This window comes from Lemur catta, chromosome 1 (genome assembly GCF_020740605.2).
Source record: "Lemur catta isolate mLemCat1 chromosome 1, mLemCat1.pri, whole genome shotgun sequence".
In the NCBI taxonomy this organism is placed as follows: domain Eukaryota; kingdom Metazoa; phylum Chordata; class Mammalia; order Primates; family Lemuridae; genus Lemur; species Lemur catta.
The window spans coordinates 33,941,814-33,962,268 of NC_059128.1; the positions used below are offsets into that span (position 1 = coordinate 33,941,814).

General features: G+C 39.9%; 1 protein-coding gene across 6 annotated transcripts in view; it reads right to left on the reverse strand.

Moving 5' to 3' along the window:
• SYNE2 (spectrin repeat containing nuclear envelope protein 2) overlaps positions 1–20,455 on the reverse strand; it is a 297,352-nt gene that overhangs the window by 64,336 nt on the left and 212,561 nt on the right. For all 6 annotated transcript variants that reach the window (XM_045565891.1, XM_045565887.1, XM_045565883.1 and 3 more), the window contains 11 exons: positions 19,214–19,315; positions 18,253–18,372; positions 17,909–18,109; positions 16,742–16,915; positions 15,254–15,385; positions 12,022–12,218; positions 10,915–11,047; positions 9,501–9,683; positions 8,939–9,085; positions 6,850–7,026; positions 4,832–4,987 (listed from right to left, as the gene is read on the reverse strand). In XM_045565891.1, coding sequence (XP_045421847.1) covers positions 4,832–4,987; positions 6,850–7,026; positions 8,939–9,085; positions 9,501–9,683; positions 10,915–11,047; positions 12,022–12,218; positions 15,254–15,385; positions 16,742–16,915; positions 17,909–18,109; positions 18,253–18,372; positions 19,214–19,315 — 1,722 coding nt within the window. The remainder of the gene's footprint in view (positions 1–4,831; positions 4,988–6,849; positions 7,027–8,938; positions 9,086–9,500; positions 9,684–10,914; positions 11,048–12,021; positions 12,219–15,253; positions 15,386–16,741; positions 16,916–17,908; positions 18,110–18,252; positions 18,373–19,213; positions 19,316–20,455) is intronic.

The window sequence follows — 20,455 nt, forward strand, 5'->3', positions numbered from 1 at the left end:
GAGTCTAGGTAACAATCATCATGGTATAGAAGAAAGGATCCAGGAGACATGGTCCCCCCATTCCACATCTGCCGTGCTGGTTCTGTGACCAGGCATAAGTCATCAAACCCCTAAGTCTCCATTTTCTCATCTAGAAAACAGCGATGATACCCCAACACAATGCAGAGCTTAGAACTCAAGTGAAACCACAAGCAGGAAGGTGATTTTAAACCTTAAAGCATCCTATAAAAGACATGATATAATCATTGGTAGTTCAGTCAGTAATAGCTTTAATATCTTTTTGTACCTCTTAGTTTATTAACTCACTCATAAGAGTTACCCCACTCTGGTCAACTCTTTATGAACACATTTTTCAGAAAACCACAGTAGCCCTCTATGCCAAAGACTACGGAGCCAGTGGTCAAGGACCATCAGAGGGCTTATTTGCCCTTCTCAGGATTGGGCTGAGAATCCAATTTGGAAAAAGTTTAAACTTTTTTTTTTTTTTTAAATTATTAAAGAACTATAAGCTTGTTACAGAAAATGTGGAAAACACAAAAGATCTTTGGCACTGAGAAGGATTCATTTTGAATTCCTCTCACCTCTCCCACTGTACGAATTTGAGATGCATTTGCACACACTCCCCTTAGCGTTCCATTTCCATCTAGATATGTGTGTTTTGAATGTCCGGCCTCAAGTTAATGATCTTTTGCTCAAATTTTACTTGTCTCTTTGAAGATTGTTTTTCACAAGAAAGTCAGCTCATTAAAAAAAATGTGATCCTTCGTAAGAATCACTGTGTGGTCCACAAGGAAGGAGGAACATGAGTGTCTTGGGGGAACGTGGTTGCCGAGCAGGTAGCCGGGTCTGTAGTCGCACTAGCCTCAGGGCAGGGTACTGACACCCAGCCCAGCAAAACTGCCAAATTACCACGTGCCAGGAGCCTTTAGGTCACTCCTGAAATGTGAAAATCGCAAACTTTAAAATCAATGAACCTCAGGGGGTCTCTTGGACTGGAAAGTAGAAAGTGGGGGAAAAGAATCTATTCCAAAAGAAACAGGTAACTATGGTTGGGAGCAGGAATGGATGACCAGAGGATGGAGCTGGAGGAACCTCCCACAGCACGACACTTTATACTTCGAGTATATGACATATTAATAGAAAATCTCCCGCCGTAATAACAATCCGTCAGTGCACTGTGGGGCGACTGTCACATGTGAGTGTGTTTGTGAAATAGCATCTGTATGGACTGGTCGCAACAGCACCCCGCAAGCAAAACAGCTTCTCTGAAACAGCCTCTGCCAGTGCGACCCCTGCAGCCGCACCTCTATCCATCTCGGCCACCCTAACGCGCTCACGCACACCCGACAACCTCATTTGTCAGCATGTTCCCTTTAGTATCCATTTCAGTCTAACTTTTTCCCTTTGTAAAGTTGTAACTTAAAACACTTCGAAAGTACTGAATCACTCCCCTTCTTTGAACTTATAAAATAGTCTTCCCAAAGGCTCAATAAACTAGAGATTTCTAAAAACACTTATCTACCCATAAGTTGTCGTATTTTCCTCCATAATGTAAAGAAGGTGATGAGAAAGGACCATTCAGCAGAGAGTTAGAGGGAAGCGACAACACAAAGAAGCAAAAAAAGGTGGCGTAACTGTAACCATGGCAGTAACAGCACATGCACACACATGCACACGACGGGGCTGCTCCTGTTTGTTTCTTCTCAGAACAACATGGATTTAGCCCAGTGGTCAGCCCTGTCACCTGACCGTGCTCCCCTGAGACCGAACAGTTCCTTCCAAGCTTCCCAACTCCCACCTCAATGGCAAAATAATTCATCTTACTTTAAAATTCCAACTTGCCACACACAAAATAGGATGAAATAAAGAAATCTTTTGCCAATTTATGGAGAGTCACTAGAATTTGCAAGTCTCCCTTTGCTGTTCTGCGAGGACCAGTGTGAAATATTTTTAAAATATCTAAATTCTCCTGAAATTATCATGAACACACTATCAGAAACCGTGGTTGCTTAAAGTATAGAAGCATTGAACTAGAGGGATTAATAACCTCATCTCACACCTCCCCACTCTAGTCAGCCACAAAATTTTCCTTGGTAATTATAATATGCCAAATTTGGCCCTTTTCCAGTCATCAAAAACTTTTAGAAACGCTTCAGAATACTTCAAACCCTAATTGTCTTAATGCTTCATCCACTCCAATCCATAAGTTTTCTAGAGTAAAGCCACTTTAGCAAGCTTACCTGAACTGAAAGACTCTACCCTGGGATAAGTCATCAAACTATACATCTATCACTTTATTTCCCATAAGCAGTGAGTAGTGAAGAAACAGAGAAAATGAAGTTTGCAGAAAAGCATCCTTTTAGGTCTACCAAAAGATGTATTCAAGCGACTACTAAGCACCTACAAATGTCACAGGTGGTGGCAGGCTTAACAGGCGTGCCGAGAGCCAGCACGGCCAGTAGAGGACAGGCGAGTTCAGTATAGCTTCTGACACGTGATGCTGCACAGGGTGCTAGAAGCTCACGTTATTAATATCAATTTACTTCCATCTGTGCCTTGTTTACAAAGATCCATCCAAAAAAGATAAAACAAGAAGAAACAAGCTAATGGGAAGTGTGGGAGTACACAGGAAGGTGCACGGCCAGTGGGTATGAGGGGAGGGAGGAGGGCAGGGTGCTCTGGCCGAGTGCTGACAAAGATGGCGGAGAGCCTCTGTGTGGGTGGGTGGGGGGAGTGGGTGCCCAGAATCCTGCAATCAGCAGCATATGCAACGGCACAGAGGCAAGGTGGGGACAGAGGAGAGATGACGCTGGCCAGGCACGTCTGGAAATTTCTTCAAAATACCTCGGCAAAAATAGTGGAAAATCTTCTATGGGTTAAACTACATCCAGGTGCAGCCAGGTACAACCAGATATGCATACTCCAGGGTGGTCGGTAAGCATTTGAATTAGGAAGCCCACATTTCGGAGGGGGCTATCATAGCACTTCTGAACTCCATGTCTCAATCAACACCTCTCATTATGCTAATAAGCCCAGTGAATACTAGAAATGGTTTTTTATTGGTGAAATCAATGACATTAAATAGCATGATGAATATTAGAAATGGGTTCTCACTGGTGAAACTACATGTACCCAAGACCAGTGGATTGGCTAAACTACTGTAGATGGAATTTTCACCCTTACTTGAACAGGATGTAAGAATTAAGTAGAGCCTGTTGCCTTCGCCCTGTAAGACAATTCCTATGAGGTTTGTGTATCCAGCCTACACTCCAAGGACTTTGGTTGCCTAATGTTGGCCATAGAAATAACGGACTCTTGCTTCTGGAATAGTAATGTGTCTGCCTTTCACGCAAAGTGGCCGCTGGTGCACCAAAGAGGGCAGAGAGCTGGGCTACACCAAACTTACAGTTATTCAAACTGTTTTTAGTGCTTGCTTGCTAATAAATGTTTCTATACATGGTGGAGTTTTATTTGGGATTTAATTACCACTTGGCAGTATGGTTATGTGGGGAAGAGCTAAACTGAATCCACTCCAAGTTGTTCAGTGGCTACTGTTAACAAAGTAAACAAGAACCACCCCCCCAATTATTTAAGACTAGTTTGATTTAGAACTATTTGCAACTCTGTGTAGGTGACAGAAGGTCATAAAGGGCCTCTAGCATTCTGATGCCATTCCAAAGCATCTGAAGAACTTCATTCTATGGTCGGCATGGAGCCACTGAAGGATAGCACTGTGACCTCTTGCATTTCAGGAGAATGAATGGAAGGAGATGAGGTAGGAGGCTGGAAAGCTGGCTGGAGGCTGTAGCAGGAAGGCAGACCTGCGATGACAGTGGTCTGAAAGAAGCTGGCTGGACTGAGACGACGGACCAGATGACAAGGCGTAAACTGAGAGGAACTAATGAGAAATCAGAGGTAGAGACAAGCATGGAAAGAGCTCCTGGGCTTCTGGAAAGGACAGTCTGTCAGGGGATGGTGCAGCACCGAACCGTGCAATGCAGGCTCCCAGCCAGGAAGGCTGTTGACTCCAAGGTGGCAGTCACCATGCCTACGTGGAAATGATACGGGGAGTGGGGAACAGGATACGACCATGTGAAAAGACCCCTTTTGGTAATGTTGCTGCTCACAGTTTATGTCCAGTACAATCCTGTAACTTTCTTGGTAGAAGCAAGACTTTCCAGTCCCAACAGTGACTGTGTGATATGTCCACGTGGTTGGCAGCTATGGTGACAGCTGAAGTGCTTTGCATAGGAGGTGACCCAAGAGGCGTGCTTAAGCAGGGTCAATCTGCACTTGGGAGAGGGCATCTCAAAGACAAAGTGACTTGGCAAAGCACAGCTGAACAAACACAGGGCACAGACAACACCCTCGGGCCCAAATGGGATTCAGACGGTGGGTCCAGGGGACAAGTGGTCCTTTTAAAACCCAGAGCACAATAGGTAGAAGAAAATCATTCTCTTCTGATGAAAACGAAGAGTTTTTGAAATGCTAAAAATAACAAAAACTTCAGAGTAGTTTTGTGAATATTGGGCAAAATAATAAAAAACACAAAAACTGGAAAGCATCTAAATCAAAATTCCCTTTAAACATTTCCCTGCCCCCATCAGGAGTACTACTCAAACCTCTTCAGAGCAGAAATACTGTGACCATGAAAATATCTCCTTTGCAGTTTTGTAAAACCCATGGAAAATTTTCTAGTACACATAAGAAAATAGTAAACATAGGGGACTTGGAGGAGTCTCCAGCAGCTGTAGCAACGTATCTTCCTCCTTGGGGCAAGACTGGTGACCCGTAGGCGAAGCTGGCATGTCGGACAGGACGCGGTTCTCACCTGACAGTCCAGGAGCAGCTTCTGGACCGAGATCACACTTTCAGGTTTTTGTAACATCTTTAGTCTCTCTTCTTGCGCTTCCATCCAGTTGTTCAAAATCTGTATCTTGTTCTCACTCTCAGTGATACTCTCCAAAAGTTGTTCTAAATGTTGTATCTATAAATGATGAATAAAAAATTACAAAAAAAACTTTCTTATTTTAAATTACGTGCTCTAAAATGTAAATGCCATGAAGTTATTTTTAAAAGAACAATGTTGTTTCTTCTCAACTTTCTAATATGTCACATAATAGGATGCTCCAATAATTTTTGAAATAAAGATTCAGAAATCAGGAAATAGAATTAAAGCTCCACTTTACAAAAAAAAAATCTCACGTTTAAAGTGAAAGCTAATTTGCTGAGAGAGCTGGCTGTTTTGGAGCTTTATAATACCTGGACAAAATAAAATTATATTGCTAACATTCACTATTTCTCATTGAGTTATCTGTTAATATATGCAAAGTATAAGAAAATTTTCTTGCTCCAAACTCTCATTAAAGTTGCTTAAAATTTTCTGTATCAATATCAATAATATCACAATTCATCAATGTAATAAATAATCATTGCCCTCAATGTCTATGATTCTTCTCATTTCTAATGCAATTTTATTAGGCTAGAATCATGGTACATATAAAAAAAAAATTTTTTTTTTTGAGACAGGGTCTTGCTCTGTTGCCCAGGCTAGAGTGCAGTGATGCCACCATAGCTCACTGCAGCCTCAAATTCCTGGGCTCAAGCAATCCTCTCCTGCCTCAGCCTCCTGAGTAGCTGGGACTACAGGCCCAAGCCACAATGCCTGGCTAATTATTCTATTTTTTATACAGACAGGGTCTCACTGTTACTCAGCTGGTCCTGAATTCTTGCCTTCAAGCAATCCTCCCATCTCGGCCTCCCAGAGTGCTAGAATTATAGGTGTGAGCCACCATGCCTGGCCTCGTATAAATGTTTATATTCTTTTTTCCAATGTCATAAGCACCCACTGTGTCATGACATATGCTGATATTAATTTTAAAATGCTGCCTAATATCAAATGGGCACAATATAATTTAATCATTTCTCTAGAGTTGGAAATTAAGGCATTCTACGTTTTCACCAATATAAATAATTTTGAGCTGAACACTTTATGCAAAATCCTTTTTTTTTGAAGGACTATTTATTTAAATGTGTAAGAGGTGACCTGGTTGGTTATGAGATAAAATGATTATGGTTCTTTAAATTTTACAAATGCTTTCCAAAAGAGTATTTAAGTCATTGTCAGCAATGTATGAATGTGACAGCTTTCAGCTTTAACCATATCTTATTAAATTTTTCTAATTTAATAAGTGTATGCTATATAATGTTTATTTTGAATATCTGATAATTGATGTTGATATCTTTCTATGTTTATTTGCTAACTGGAATTTCCTCTTTTGTGAATTGTCTGTTCATGTTCTTTGTCCATTTATGTACTTGAACTTTAATTGTATAAATCTATTTGTATGCATTCTCTATGCAGTAAACAAATCAACCGTCACTGCTAATATATATAAATATTTTTTAGGAATAAGTTTTTCTAATCTTTTCAAGATTCATGGACTGAAAAATCTACCAAAAAAGCCACATCAATTTTTTTCTTCCTTTCAGTAATCTTTTCTAAGCTGAAATAGCTTTGTCCCTTTTGAACATCTGCTTTCACAGAAAATGTCACAATCTCTGATCATCTAGTAGCCTGACATAACACTTGACATCTTCTTAAATAAAATTTCTCCTCTTCACTTGTCTAACTCAATTTCCCACTAAGAAAACTCAATAGAATATAAGAACTATTTCATACTCTCTTATATGCACCAAAGAAGAATGCTAAAACACAGGATTTATAAAAGGTCCATATGATTGAGATGATTATTGGGTTTAACTGTAAATCAATTATCTGAATGTCTTCTTGGATTTTTCAGAAAGTGGTATCCAAACCACGTATTCATCTGTGACCCAGAAACACACCTTCCTGCTGAGTGTTCCGTGTACCCGGTGCCACTGGCGGTTCATCTCCCCCAGGTGCTCTGCAAACTCCGTTCTTTCATAGCGCTTGCTTTCTACGTCGCAGGTGCTTAACTGAAGTAGTGACTGGTTAACAAAGTCAACTATCCACTGTTTATAGTCCATTTCCATTCTAAACTCCTAAAACAAACAAGCAAAATTAAACACCCAAAGCCTAAAGAGAAGTCGGTTAGATGAACTGGATTTCCCTTCATGCACTCTAGGGGACGTCAAGCTCTCATCCGTTAATTGAGGGGCACCTGTCAGGAGTTACTTTCCACTCTCCCCACCCCCCACGAGTCTGATTTATTTGAGTGGAATTTAGTTTTGTTTTTTTTTCTGAGACAGAGTTTCACTCTGTTCCCCCATCTAGAATGAGTGCCGTGGCGTCAGCCTAGCTCACAGCAACCTCAAACTCCTGGGCTCAAGCGATCCTCCTGCCTCAGCCTCCCAAGTAGCTGGGACTATAGGCATGTGCCACCATGCCCAGCTAATTTTTTCTATATATTTTTAGCCGTCCAGATCATTTCTTTCTATTTTTAGTAGAGGCAGGGTCTCGCTCCTGCTCAGGCTGGTCAGAATTTAATTACTTTAGGGAATTACACATTCCTGGGGACAGAGAGACTCGCTGCTTTCAAACAGGCTGAAAAGTCAAAGGGAACACCACAAATGGCAGTCCAAAATCAGGACCCAGGGGGTGACAAAGGGTTCCCTAAGAGAGGCTGCCTGAGAGTTGTGCTGGAATTCTGAGCCACCCTGAGGGCTCATGGAAACAACTAGATTGGAAATAGGAAGTTAAGGCTCTTCCAGAAAACCCTTTGAGGAACTCTGCCAATTTAGGCAGCTTCTCTATTCCTTTGGGGACAGTCTAGGCCTCCCAGGGTAGTTTGGGTGGCTGTAAGTTCCACACCAATCCTAAACCTACCCAGGGCCAACCATGTTTCCATTAAGCCTGCCACCTGTAGAGTTTAATCCTAGAAAGTTCTAGCACCTCCTTTGGAGACATGTGGGGGCAAACCATGTGGTATGTGCTAGGTTACTATAGCCTGCAAAAATATACACATGTAGACCTTTTAAAGATTCTACTACCCGCTGAAGTTAGGATGTGATGGTATGTAAAACAAAATCCTCTGCTAACATCATGCCTGGTGATGAAGCCACTCATCCAGCTACTCCATCAACCTGTGAGGTCTTTGAAAGCCACGACCAAGCTTGTCATTCATCTCTGTATTTATAGCATCCAAAACACTGCCTGGCATACAATAAATGTGTGTGGCTTGCTAAATGTTAATTAAATCTACTTGAAATTAAATATCACATAGTAGGCCACATTCATATCTATTCATAGGATATCAACTTTTTCTCATTCATTCTCTTACTCAAAGAACATTTATTAACACCTATTAGATGCCAGGTATTGGGCTAGGTGTGCTGGTTTAGGGAGGGCAAGGACAGCTCCTGCTCTCAGGAAGCATAGTCAAGGTAGGGAGATAGATAAGCTAACAGATAATTTAATATTGCATGATAGGAACCACTGATAGCATCACAGAGACATCTAATCCAGGAAAGTCACCTATTCCGGCTGGGAGAGTCAGGGGTGGATTTCCAAATGAGGAGATACTTGAGCTAACTCTTGAAGGATGACTAAAAGCATTTATTAGCTAGAAGTGGGCTACTGCATTCCAGGCCAAAGGCACAGCATGCACCTCGCATGAGAGCACCAGAAATGGCTGGAATTGAAAATCACTTGGTCTAGCCAGGATCCAGGGTTTACGTGGGGGAATGAAAAGATGAGACTAGGAGGTAAGGAGGGGCCAGAGTCTGTTAAAAGCTTGGGTTGTCCTGTGCTGATGGGAGCTACCAAAGGAATTTAAATGGAAAAAGAGCAAGCATACTAACTTACCTTTTTAGAATCCTCCATCACCCCATTTTCTTACCCCTAGAATTAATTTTTCTAAATTATATCCTACATGTCTCTTTGTTCAGAATTTCCCCTCCAACTGATTTGCCTTCTTATGTAATGAAAAGACTGCTGCTCCTTTTGCATAATTACCTTGTGCTTCTGCAGAAGATTTTTAACTTGAGACACAGAACCTGGTGGACGGGCAGGGTCCTCATCTGCAGTTTGATGCTCCACATTGTTCATCCAGCTAATCATTTCTGTGATTGCTTCACGAGATGGCAATTTCTCCATCTGAAGCTGCAAGAACAAAATGATTTCCATTTAATTACCTGCAGTTAACAAAATGAATCGGGGCATCACTAAAGATGATATCTGGTTTGATAAAAGGTCTTGCTTCATAATTATGTAGGCTACTCACAAAAACAAACCCAGCATTCAAGCTTAGAGTAAGTGACCCCAAAACAATGACAGTGACCTTCACATAAACTAACACAGTGGCACAGATAAACTGAGAAATAAAGTAATTAAGCCTGATTTCTCTCTTAAGAAAGATCCCATTGGAAGAGAGTTCAGTAATTAAGACCTATATTCAGCGGTGCCGGAGAAAAATAGGCAGTGTCAATGAAAATTATTGAGTCGGAGAAATAATTTTAAAAGAGTTGTGAGCTAACAAGGGAATGCTAATTCAAATGCTGGGTCTTTAAACACTTACCTGGTGAAGTTTTTCTTGAATATCTGGAAGCTGAGTGATGAGCATTGTCCATTTCTGTTCAAACTGTGCTAAAGATGCTCTCAGAGTAGCTGTATCAGCTTCTTTAAGGTGAAGAAGTTGGTTCCCGGTACTCACAACGGCAGTCTTCAAGGAGGACTTTTCATCCACTTCTTTTGAAAACTCCTAAAGGAAATAGTTTTAAAATTTAAATATAGCAAGAGTAAGAGAATAATTGTTTAGAGTCCAAAACTAAACATAGCAAATATCTGAAATGTATATACATGCACACATACTCCTTTTCTTACCAAGTGTCAGGCACTATTCCAGGCAGTAGATACATAGTGGGGAACAAAAGAGATGGGGTTCATGCCCCTCAAGGAGCTTATAACCTAGTGGATTAATATATTTTTTAAAATAGCCAAGTCATTATTTCAATGGTCAGTTTTATAAGAAGCTATGGAACCCAACACAAAGTTCGTATTAAATGAACTACTTGCAACAAATTTTTTTTTGAGACAGAGTCTCACTCTGTTGCCCAGGCTAGAGTGCCGTGGCGTCAGCCTAGCTCACAGCAACCTCAAACTCCTGGGCTCAAGCGATCCTACTGCCTCAGCCTCCTGAGTAGCTGGGACTACAGGCATGCGCCACCATGCCTGGCTAATTTTTTCTATATATGTATTTTTTAGCTATCTGTATCATTTCTTTCTATTTTTAGTAGAGACAGGGTCTCGCTCTGGCTCAGGCTGGTCTTGAACTCCTGACCTCGAGCAATCCTCCTGCCTCGGCCTCCCAGAGTGCTAGGATTACAGGCGTGAGCCACTGCGCCCGGCCAACAAGTTTTTAATATTTGAAATCTTTACTATGTATAGGTTCAAGTAATTTTAAAAATATTTACATTTTAATACTAAATAACCATAGGTACAACCATAGCTACAAAATATAGAAAATGAAAAAAAAGAGAAGACTAAGGGAAAAGACCAGAAGTTTCATAAGTACAATTCATATTACAAAAGTAATATTTTCCTCCAGAAAAGTCTCAAAACAATAGAACAAAAATCTTTTTAGTAGAAATATTAATTTTGTATATAATTTAAAACCACGCATTAACTTTAACATTTAAAAATTAATAATCCTATAAGATTGTTTTCGTTTGGGGGAAGGTATTTTCTGCATTTGTCAGAGCAAGTTTCTAATTTACATATATATTTTATAGGGTCAATGAAAAATATACTTTATTATAAATGTATAAATGAACAATAGAAACAAATAGCTCTAGGTTTGAAGAACATAGCTATTAGCCCAAGTCTTATCCATTTTCCACAAATAAATACGGAGACTATCACAACACCGATGCTTTTTCCTTGATATTTATTTCTGACCAATAATTATCCAGCATATTCTATATACAACTTACAAAAAAGTTATTTATGTTGCTTCTGATTGTATCCAAGTCCTGGGACACATTGAGGGACTGTTCTTTCCAGTAATTCAGAGTTTGCTGAGATGATTCCAACCACTTGGTTAACTCATCTGAATCTCTGTTATAACTAACAGGAGCACAGTGAGAGAAAACCGAAATTAGAACTCTGATGATGACATGCATCACCAGCATATTTTCTTATTTTATTGCATATTTTCTTGTGGTCAGCCCTAACATTCAGAAAATCATGACATTTGTAAGGATTATACCATGTTTTATACCATGCCCCAAATCCGATGTTCTTGGCATTTTCTAGAACTCTCCTTTATGGCTAATCAAGAACAAAGAGGCATTTTAAAGTCTAAATTTTTTAAAAATTTCTTATTACAGCTACACAAAAGTGTACCCATGGGTAAGGACAGAGATTATTTTTATTCATCCAAGGTCCTTTATAAATTTGTTTGTAGTAAAAATGTAGCCAGTATTTATATAAATTGCATAATGGCAAACTGCTGTTGGCTGACACCAACATATTCATTTGAGGTGATGAAAATACCCAGACAAAATGCTGCCCTTCTAGTAACTTTTAAACTTTTTTAGATTAAGAGGCAGGATGAGAATGAAGTTTAAACGTTCGATGTTCTCCACCTTCCTCTGGTTTAAGATTATATCAACTAAGCACAACAAATTCTCTGAAGAACTCAAAAGACGTTTTCAAACTAGTCTGTTAACTAAAATCATTTAATTTCTTTTAAATTTTAAAATGTTTGGAAGAAGGCAGGAAAGATCATCCTCATGGTATAAAAGTAACATCTGTATTATTTTATAACACAATTCCTAGTTTCCCAAGAAATGTATAAATGATCCCCAGCAAACTGATTACATATTATCCTGTGTCTAGCAAACCGATATCGGAGACTCGAGATCCTGTTTAGCCCAGAAGAGGGACCCAACTGCTTTAAATTGTCTACACACACACCCACCCCCAGTGCAATAGGGGCCAGCATGGAAAATTTAGCTGAGGTCTAATTTAGCAGGAATCCCTCTGAGGTCTTTCTCTGCAGCAAAATGTGAAACCAATCAATCCCTAAGAAATGAGACCTGAGCAGATGCTTGAGAAGCGTTTGCAGTCTGTGCAGTTCGTGGTCAATTTTCTTGTTCAGGGACAACCACTGCTCTTCCAGTTTTGCAATCTGGCCCTCTAATTCAGGACAGCTCACAGACGCCACCAGCTGTTTGCCTTCATTCAGAGTTTGGCAAAGCCGGGCATGCTTTCCACGAATGTTTCTTTTTATTTGCTAATAAAAAAGTCACAGAATGAATTAATTAAAAAACAAAGCCTGCCAATGTATTTGCAAATACTTCATTAAAAACCCTCCACTCATTAGTGGCTACTGATGAAACATTAACATCTTTCCAATCTTCAAGAGCGTAGTCTGACTGGAGACAGGATTAATGGTTTATTGATCACCTTCTCAAGATGACAGCGTCCACCCAATGCATTGCAATGCACAGATTCAACTCTATAGACATATGGCATGCAAACAAAACCCCAACATTCAAAGATTTAGATCTGATAGTTAATCCCTCCATCTAACAACAGAAACAAAAAATGAGCTGGCAGTCTACAGGCCACATTTAGCTTGCAGACAGACTTTGTGCAACCTAAAGATTATTTTGAAAATCAGGAAATTTTACACAGCAATCAGGATTTCCAGTGTCCCTGGGAACAGTGGAAGATCTAGCCATTGCTGGTCTGCATTCTCACGTGGCAGAGGATGGCTGGAGCCCAGTAGCAGAAGCCCCCTCTAGGAGGACCCACTCTCTTTAGCATTTAGCACCCCCCAACCTTAGTTCCCGCCACTCCTCTGACTGCAGACCCAGCCAGTGTTCCTTATTTCTGTTCTCCTGCCTGGCCCCTCCCTGGGGGCATTTCAGATTGTGACCTAGACATATGAAGCGGATAAATAAGAAAATATTTCTCCATTATCCCTTAGATGCAAATACTAGGGGGGAAAATCATTTCTAGAGTCTTCTGAATGTAAAGAATCAGGAGGGAGAAAGGAAGAGAACCTCAGAAGAATAAATTAAAACAGACAGCTCATCAATAATCCAACTTCATGAAAAGACAAATGCGATTCTTCATAAATGTGAATACAACGACTCCTTCGAGAGAAGCCTGTCTAAAGGCAATTATCTTCCACAGATGGGTTCAGCTAATGCCACTAACCTTGACAGTTGTTTAATCTTAACTAAATATCAAAATAGAAGTTTTCCTATTTTCCAATTAATTTAAACCTTTTTAGCAGTTACCAAAAAAATTCCCCTCCCATTGTCCTTTTCACCACTCCCATTTATAATCTCCTCCCCCTGCCTGAGCCTGTGGGCTAGAATAAAATGTCCAACATCAATATTTTTTTTAAAAAGGCCTAATTTTCTAAGCCCTTAACTGCCAGAAACTTTATCTTTGGAACATCTCTGGGAAGTTTTAATTCCTCCATTTTACACACGGGAGACAGTCTGTGCGCTGGTCACTCAGCCCGGGAGGAGCCCAGCCGGCATTCAAACATGAGTTTGTTTGACTTCAAAGGCCACTCAACTGACCCCTGGGTTCCATGACCCACAGGCATCCACTGTTCAGGGTGATCACGTCAGCTGGACACACATACCTCTCCATGACCCTGATGGAGAATGGCCTGTGGAAGTCTATACGTGAGATGGACTTGATGAGATGTGTCTTTTTAGTTTGGCAAATTTATTTATAAGTCTTAGAATAATTCTTTTTCTATTTAATATCTCAACTCTAATAGAACCACACTCACATTTTAAGGTATATGGTCACTTTGGGAGGAAATAATCAGGCTCATATTAAGTTGCCTAATATTAGACTGTTTCTTAATATAATGAGTCTTAAAATACTATCTGTTTTCTTTTTTTTTGTTTTTTGTTTTGAGACAGAGTCTTGCTCTGTTGCCTGGGCTAGAGTGCCATGGCATCAACCTAGCTCACAGCAACCTCAAACTCCTGGGCTCAAGCGATCCTCCTGCCTCAGCCTCCTGAGTAGCTGGGACTACAGAGGAGTGCACCACAATGCCCAGCTAATTTTTTCTGCTTTTAGTTGTCTAGCTAACTTCATTCTATTTTTAGTAGAGACAGGGGTCTCTCTCTTGCTGAGGCTGGTCTCAAACTCCTGACCTCAAGTGATCCTCCCACTTCAGCCTCCACAGTGATAGGATTACAGGTATGAGCCACTATACCTGGCCTGTTTTCAACTATATTCTTTCAGTTGTTAGGATGGTACCTTCTGTATCCCTTGATTAATAACAAATTAAACAGAAGCCCCCACTCTACCCCAGAGGACCCAGATTTACCTTAGAGTTAGTCTCAATATAATAAAGTGGCAACCAGACCATCTGTAGCTTTCTGGGCATCTAGAGAGTATAAATACAGTATTCCAGGCTCTGGGAAGTTTCCATATAGGGCTAACATGCCTCTAAGGAATAGCAGGTCCCTGCCAAGTATTTCTTGTTTTAATTTTCCATCCAGTGTATTTGGGCAATAAACCTGCTTTTGAAGTTTTAAAGTTGATTATTTGATAACTACCTCTAGCCACACAACTCAGATTCTGACTGTATATATTCTAAAGTCAAAAATAAGTGTTTTAAGCTCCTATTGTGAAGATTTAACATTTTTTTTTATCTTGTTGGTTATGTCCTCAGTGCCATCTGAACACCATTTTAAGGTTTTTCTCTACAGCATCGAAATTGGAGACACGGAGACTAATAAAAACAATACGAAAAGTCACACAAGAAAAGTTTAAAAGTTTGAGGTCTTTTCTTAATGTTCGAGGCAGGTAACAGATTATTGTCTGTCTCGTAGGCTCTGTCCAATCAGGGCTTCACTACAGTAATAAAACCAAACACCGGCTTACAGGCCCCATGGTTTACAAACTTCTTTCCATTCCTCAGCTCATTTCTATACTGGTAGCCCACTGACATCCACCTCCTGAGACAGCTATAACTGGCTGGATTATCTACATTCTACAGATAAAGGAACTAAGGTTTAAAGACACAGGTCACAAAAGGTCACAGAAGTGGTAAGTGAAGGAGCTAGGACTCAAACCAAGGTCTTTAACCCCAAGCCAGACGTGCCCATGCTGACGAGCTCACAATCACGTCTGCAGTCTCCCCCAGTACATCTAACAGTGAGCTGTGTGAGGAACAATACTTCATTTCAATTCAAATCACTCACCTTCAAAAATCAAGCAACTTGGTCAATATGACCCACAATAAATCACAGATCGCAATGGACAACTTAAATGGAAGTGAAATACCTGGTAAAATGAAATTCTTTCCAGTAACCTCTCCTCCGTCTCTTCCACCAAACTCACAGAGGGCAACGTAGATACAAGAATTTCCAGGTCCTTTTCAAGAGATGCATAGTTTTCATCAAATTCTTCCCATTTCTAGAGAATTAAAGACATAAAAATCAGTGGGAGCCCTTTGGAAAATTGGTTCTAGACAATGACACAATTAATCATAAAAACAAAAACGGACACTGAGACCACACAAAATTAAAGCACAGATTCCAGATGTTTCTGAGAGATGTGCCCCACCCTACGACAAGCTAATGGAAAACAATTCCATTGCCTTTGAGGGCATAGAAATCCAGTTTAGAAATCCTTTTTAGAAATCCTTAGAAATTTCTAAATCCTTAGAAATCCTTTTTAGAAATCCAGTTGGCATTAGTGTCTTATGCGTGCCTCGTGAAAGTGGTAACATGATTAACGGAGAAATACAGTTAAGTTGGAGGATACTCTTATAGCACCTCTGTAGAGAGCTCAGAGCCACGTGAGAGTCTTTGTCTTATTTGGAAAGGCCGAGAACTAACTTTTAAAGCCTTTTCCAACAGAAGCTCTTCTCAGGCTGTTCTTGCCCTCCCTGGTCTAGGGCCAAGCCTGTCGAACACTGTTCTCCCGTGCCACGTGGGCCTGTTTGAGGAGTGTGGGCTCACACTTCCCCAGGGGAGTATGACTGCCTTAGCATTGCTTTTCCTCACTTCCCGTTTCCACAGAAACAGGGAAATCCAGGGTCCTAGCACACTACAGAGCAGAACTGCTGACACTAAAAGTTATCTGTTGGAAAAACCACTTCACTAATTCTCATATCTATTCACATAGTGGGTCACTTGGGTTTTATACGGCCCATGGAATCTTTTTTTTTTAAATATCATGAAATAATATTATAAATATCAATTTGACACACTAAGTAGAAAATAAATTTTATTAACATTAAATAACATATTACATTATCAGTTGAGTACTTCCTTTTTGTTTATTTCCTTTACACGCTGGTATCGGCTGCAAAAAGTTTAATAAATCAGAGGGGAAAACCTTAAAACTGAGAAGGAGTTTTATGCATGCCTAATTTTTTTCTTAGCTTTGAGACAAGATTGTCACGAATCCATTTTAACAACAGAACAGCTGAGCCTGTTTTCTTGAAGAAGTACGGTGTCTGAACCACTAACTGTTTCATCCACATGATCCCATTCAAGGTCTCAAAGTGCTTACAATTTTGCTTATTCATATGTAAACCTAGCAAAAAGATGGCGTACCATCTCAAATTTGGGTATGAGAAAGTCCAGCCAAGCTCTCCTTCGGGGAGTAGCAATCAGAACTAAATAGGCATCCACATTCCTCATTGGTGTGTTCCCACTTAACTAAAGCTTAATGATAACTAGATACTTGTTTTCAACACCTGGAGGTGGTGGCTGAAAATCAGGAATTCCCAGCTTCAGTACAAAGTTTAAGTAACCCAAATACCTGCAACAAACTCTGCAGCTTCATGCCACATTGGCGTGACTTTTCTTCTAGTAATTTAACTTCTGTTACTTGTTCTGCCCAAAATGTCTCTCTCTTTTGCAATAAAGAAGGAAACATTTTGGCAGAGTATGTTTGGATCAACAACATGTCAGCCACAAGCTTCTGAAAAAAAACCTGTAAGATGGAAAAGGTTTTACTATTTATTTAATTGTTAGTTTGTGAAAATCTTAAAAACCAAATTAATTCAAATTATCACCCAGTGATTTTTGTATTATAAGCCAGAAATCCCAGGACACCCATGTACAGTTAAATACATGCGAAAACAAAAAGAAAACTGAAATGGATCCCTTAGTTTTTCAACACTAAAGGAATTTTAAGAAATTATGAAGAAATATTATCTTTAAGTGATATTTTTCCACAAAATAATCCATTTTAAATGGTAAACATTATTGTTAGTCAATTTCAATTTTCAGCTAGATCTGACTCCCTTCTCCTATGCCTTGAAAAGGACAGGTACATAGAAAGGCTTATAAAAGCATCTATCAAAGGGCCTGGCACACTGTAGACAATATTTTCTCCTCCTCCCTCCATCCTTTATATAATATTTACCTTCCTATTATTCTTAGACTAAGCTTTACCTTCCAAACAAAGGCCCTAGACTATGAGCTTGCAGAACGTACGGACAATGTCTTATACATATTTTATTATCACCACCTTGATGACTGCATATCTTTAGCTAGTAATCAAGAGGTTTTTTGTTAAATGAAAACAGGATTTATTGTAGTATTATACTATATAATACATCTTCCTTTCGATTACAGTTCTCAAGAAAGCCTTTCTTATCCTCCTTAAGTCAATTTATTCTATTAAATGCTTTCACAGAACATGTCCTAATTTTAATTTTAAATTTGTTGGAGGATTCATTGATAAATACGTCTTCTCAATCAGCTGAAAGTTCTGTGAATATAAGGAACTGTGTCTGTTTTTACTCACAATCCTACTCCTAGTTTTCCAGGGTTCCTGGTATACACTAAGCACTCTTATAGGTGCTTATTAAAAGAATGAATGCTGCATATTTCACCAAAGAAAATGGATAGTTTCTGTTCACTTTCAGAAACACTGTAAGATTATGGGTCTACGAAGAGGTCCTTTGACCTGTGGTCTTACCTTGTGATTTTGTATTTGAGCCTGTAAAGCAACTTTACTTTTGGTTTGTTGTAAGTGGTCCTGAACAAGCTTTTCCTTCCCGATATTAACTAGTTCCACCACGCCCTGCAGCAGGGCATCTTGCTGGTTCTCAGTGATGAAAGGGCTGCTGAGCTCTGTGTACCTGGCTCCCAGGATTGCCCACATGCTGTCAAGTACATCCTGAAAGCAAAGGAGCAGGTGCACACAAGCACTGTCATTCACCCAGGAAAATGATTCCAATGAAGAACAACTCTGCACTCTCGGTGGAAGACAAAAGCCTTACTCCTTCCAGCCACAGTGCTGAGTGTTCCCCTCGGACATACCTCCAATTTGTAAACCTCCTGGAGTAAACCATAGGGTAAATGAAGTCTCTCCCCTTCGCCTCTCAGTTTGGCTACTCGGCTCTCAGAGTTCTGCAGCTCCACTGCATGTGCATCTGCTTTCTAAGGGAGAGACAATGCAAGAAGGAAAACCCTTTAATAAGTCAGAGAAGTAGGCACTTTCATTAAAAAAGAATTAAACAGTATGGAAGGGAATTAAGGGAAAAATGAAAGTCCAGCTCCTCTCCCTCACCCTCCCTTTCTGCGCATACACCAAGGGAGGTACACATGCATATTCTTACACTTAATGACTTGCACCATGGCATCTGTCCTAAGGTCAGCACTCCCTGCTTACAGGCTCTTTAGCATCCCTTCGAACCAGTACACACATATCTGGCTCCTTTGAAACAGACACACAGTGTGCCACCGTAAGGGTGCACATTGCTCTAGTAACAGCTCTTAATGGACTTCTGGGCTAGTTACAGTTTTTAATTCAAGTGGAGCCACCAGGCCCACCCATGAATATCGTCTTATTTTCTTAGGAAGAGTGCAAGCCCAGCACCTAGAACAGTGCCCGAACATAGTGAATCTTCAACGAATATTTGCTGAATAAGTCAAATTATTGCTGGATGGAAGAGGATGTGTGCTCAAAATTCTGATATATAGCCAAATGATCCCCAGAAGCTCTGCTATCAAGACGACGAGAGTCTCATTTTCCAACACTGGGCACACTTAAATTTTTGTGAGGTTGATAGTTGAAATGGTCTCTTGTTTTTACTATGGTGTGCTTCAGAAAGCACTACTTAAGAGATGTTTTTAAAAGGTCAACATAAATAGTTTTCATTATTTATTTGTTTCCTTAAGCCTTGCAGGTGCTCAGAGGGAAGTGGTTCAGAGGCACAGCTTACACACAAGACTCCACGGTCCCAGGTTAGGTCAGTTTGAATCATTTTGACTTGATTACCTGAAGCTGTTCACCAATACTCAGGCCACTGATTTCATTCAAAGACTGTTGTAAAGATGTCTTCTTCTTAATGAGTTGATCATATAATCGCTTTATTTCATTCTGTATAAAAAAAGATAAATGCAGGAAACTGAGCAATCTTATTTAAGCCTTTGCTACCCAATATTTCACTGATTTTTCTGATTTTTGTAACATTTGAAATTTCAAACACATAAAAAATACAGAAATCCTCATGTTATGATCACTGAGCTTCAATAATCATTGACTCATGGCTTTCTCCCCTCCACCCTCTCCCCCAGCTGTCCTGATTGTACCTAATCTCCCTTCTCATGGACTATTTTAAAGCAAATCCCAGCTATCAAGTCATCTCATCAGTATATGTTTATGCATGTATCTCTAAAAGATAAAGATTCCTGCCTTTAAAAATACTACAATATACTCCCCCTCCAAATCAATAATAATTCCTTAGTATGGTTAACTGTCCAGATGGGGTTCACATTTTTGTCCATAATTTTTCTTTTTGGTTTGTTTTGATAAAGATCCAAATGAGGTCCATATGTCATAAGTCTCTTTTAATCTGCAGACTGTCCTACCACCTCTTTTTTGTTTCTTGAATTGTGTGTGTGAAGAAATGTGTCATTTGTTCTATAGATTCCCACAGTCTGGATTTGGCAGACTACGTCTCCACAGTGCTGTTTAACATAGTCGTCTTCTCTTGTGCCTGTTTACTTGGATTCTAGAAGCCTGACTGAATTCAGGCTTGATTTTTATGGGTAAGACTCATTCATAAGTGGTGTCGTTTTTTCACTGATTTTTCATTCGACAATTTTAGTGGGTTCCTAACTAATCTACCAGCCTCAAGTCTCTCTAATCCACTTTAGACAACTGCCAGACCAACCTACCTGAAACATAAACGGACTGCCATTCCTTTGCTCAAAAACTTCCATGGCTCCTCCTGCCTTAGAAATTTAAATACAAATTCTACCCTATAACAATCATTAAATGGCTAGATGTAATTTTCTTTTCAAGAAAAGAAACATGTTAACTCATTCTGAAAAATTCATAACCAAGACTTTAGAAAAGGCTTCATTTCCAAATGGTCTCCAACCATGAGCAACAGGAGAGCCTCACTGTTTCCCTTAACAATTTCCAGTAAGGCACGCCACCGAGAATAGGAATTAACGGAAATTAGGGGTCCGTGCTGTAACTTAAGACAGTGCCAAAGTTGGCTCAGAATCATAC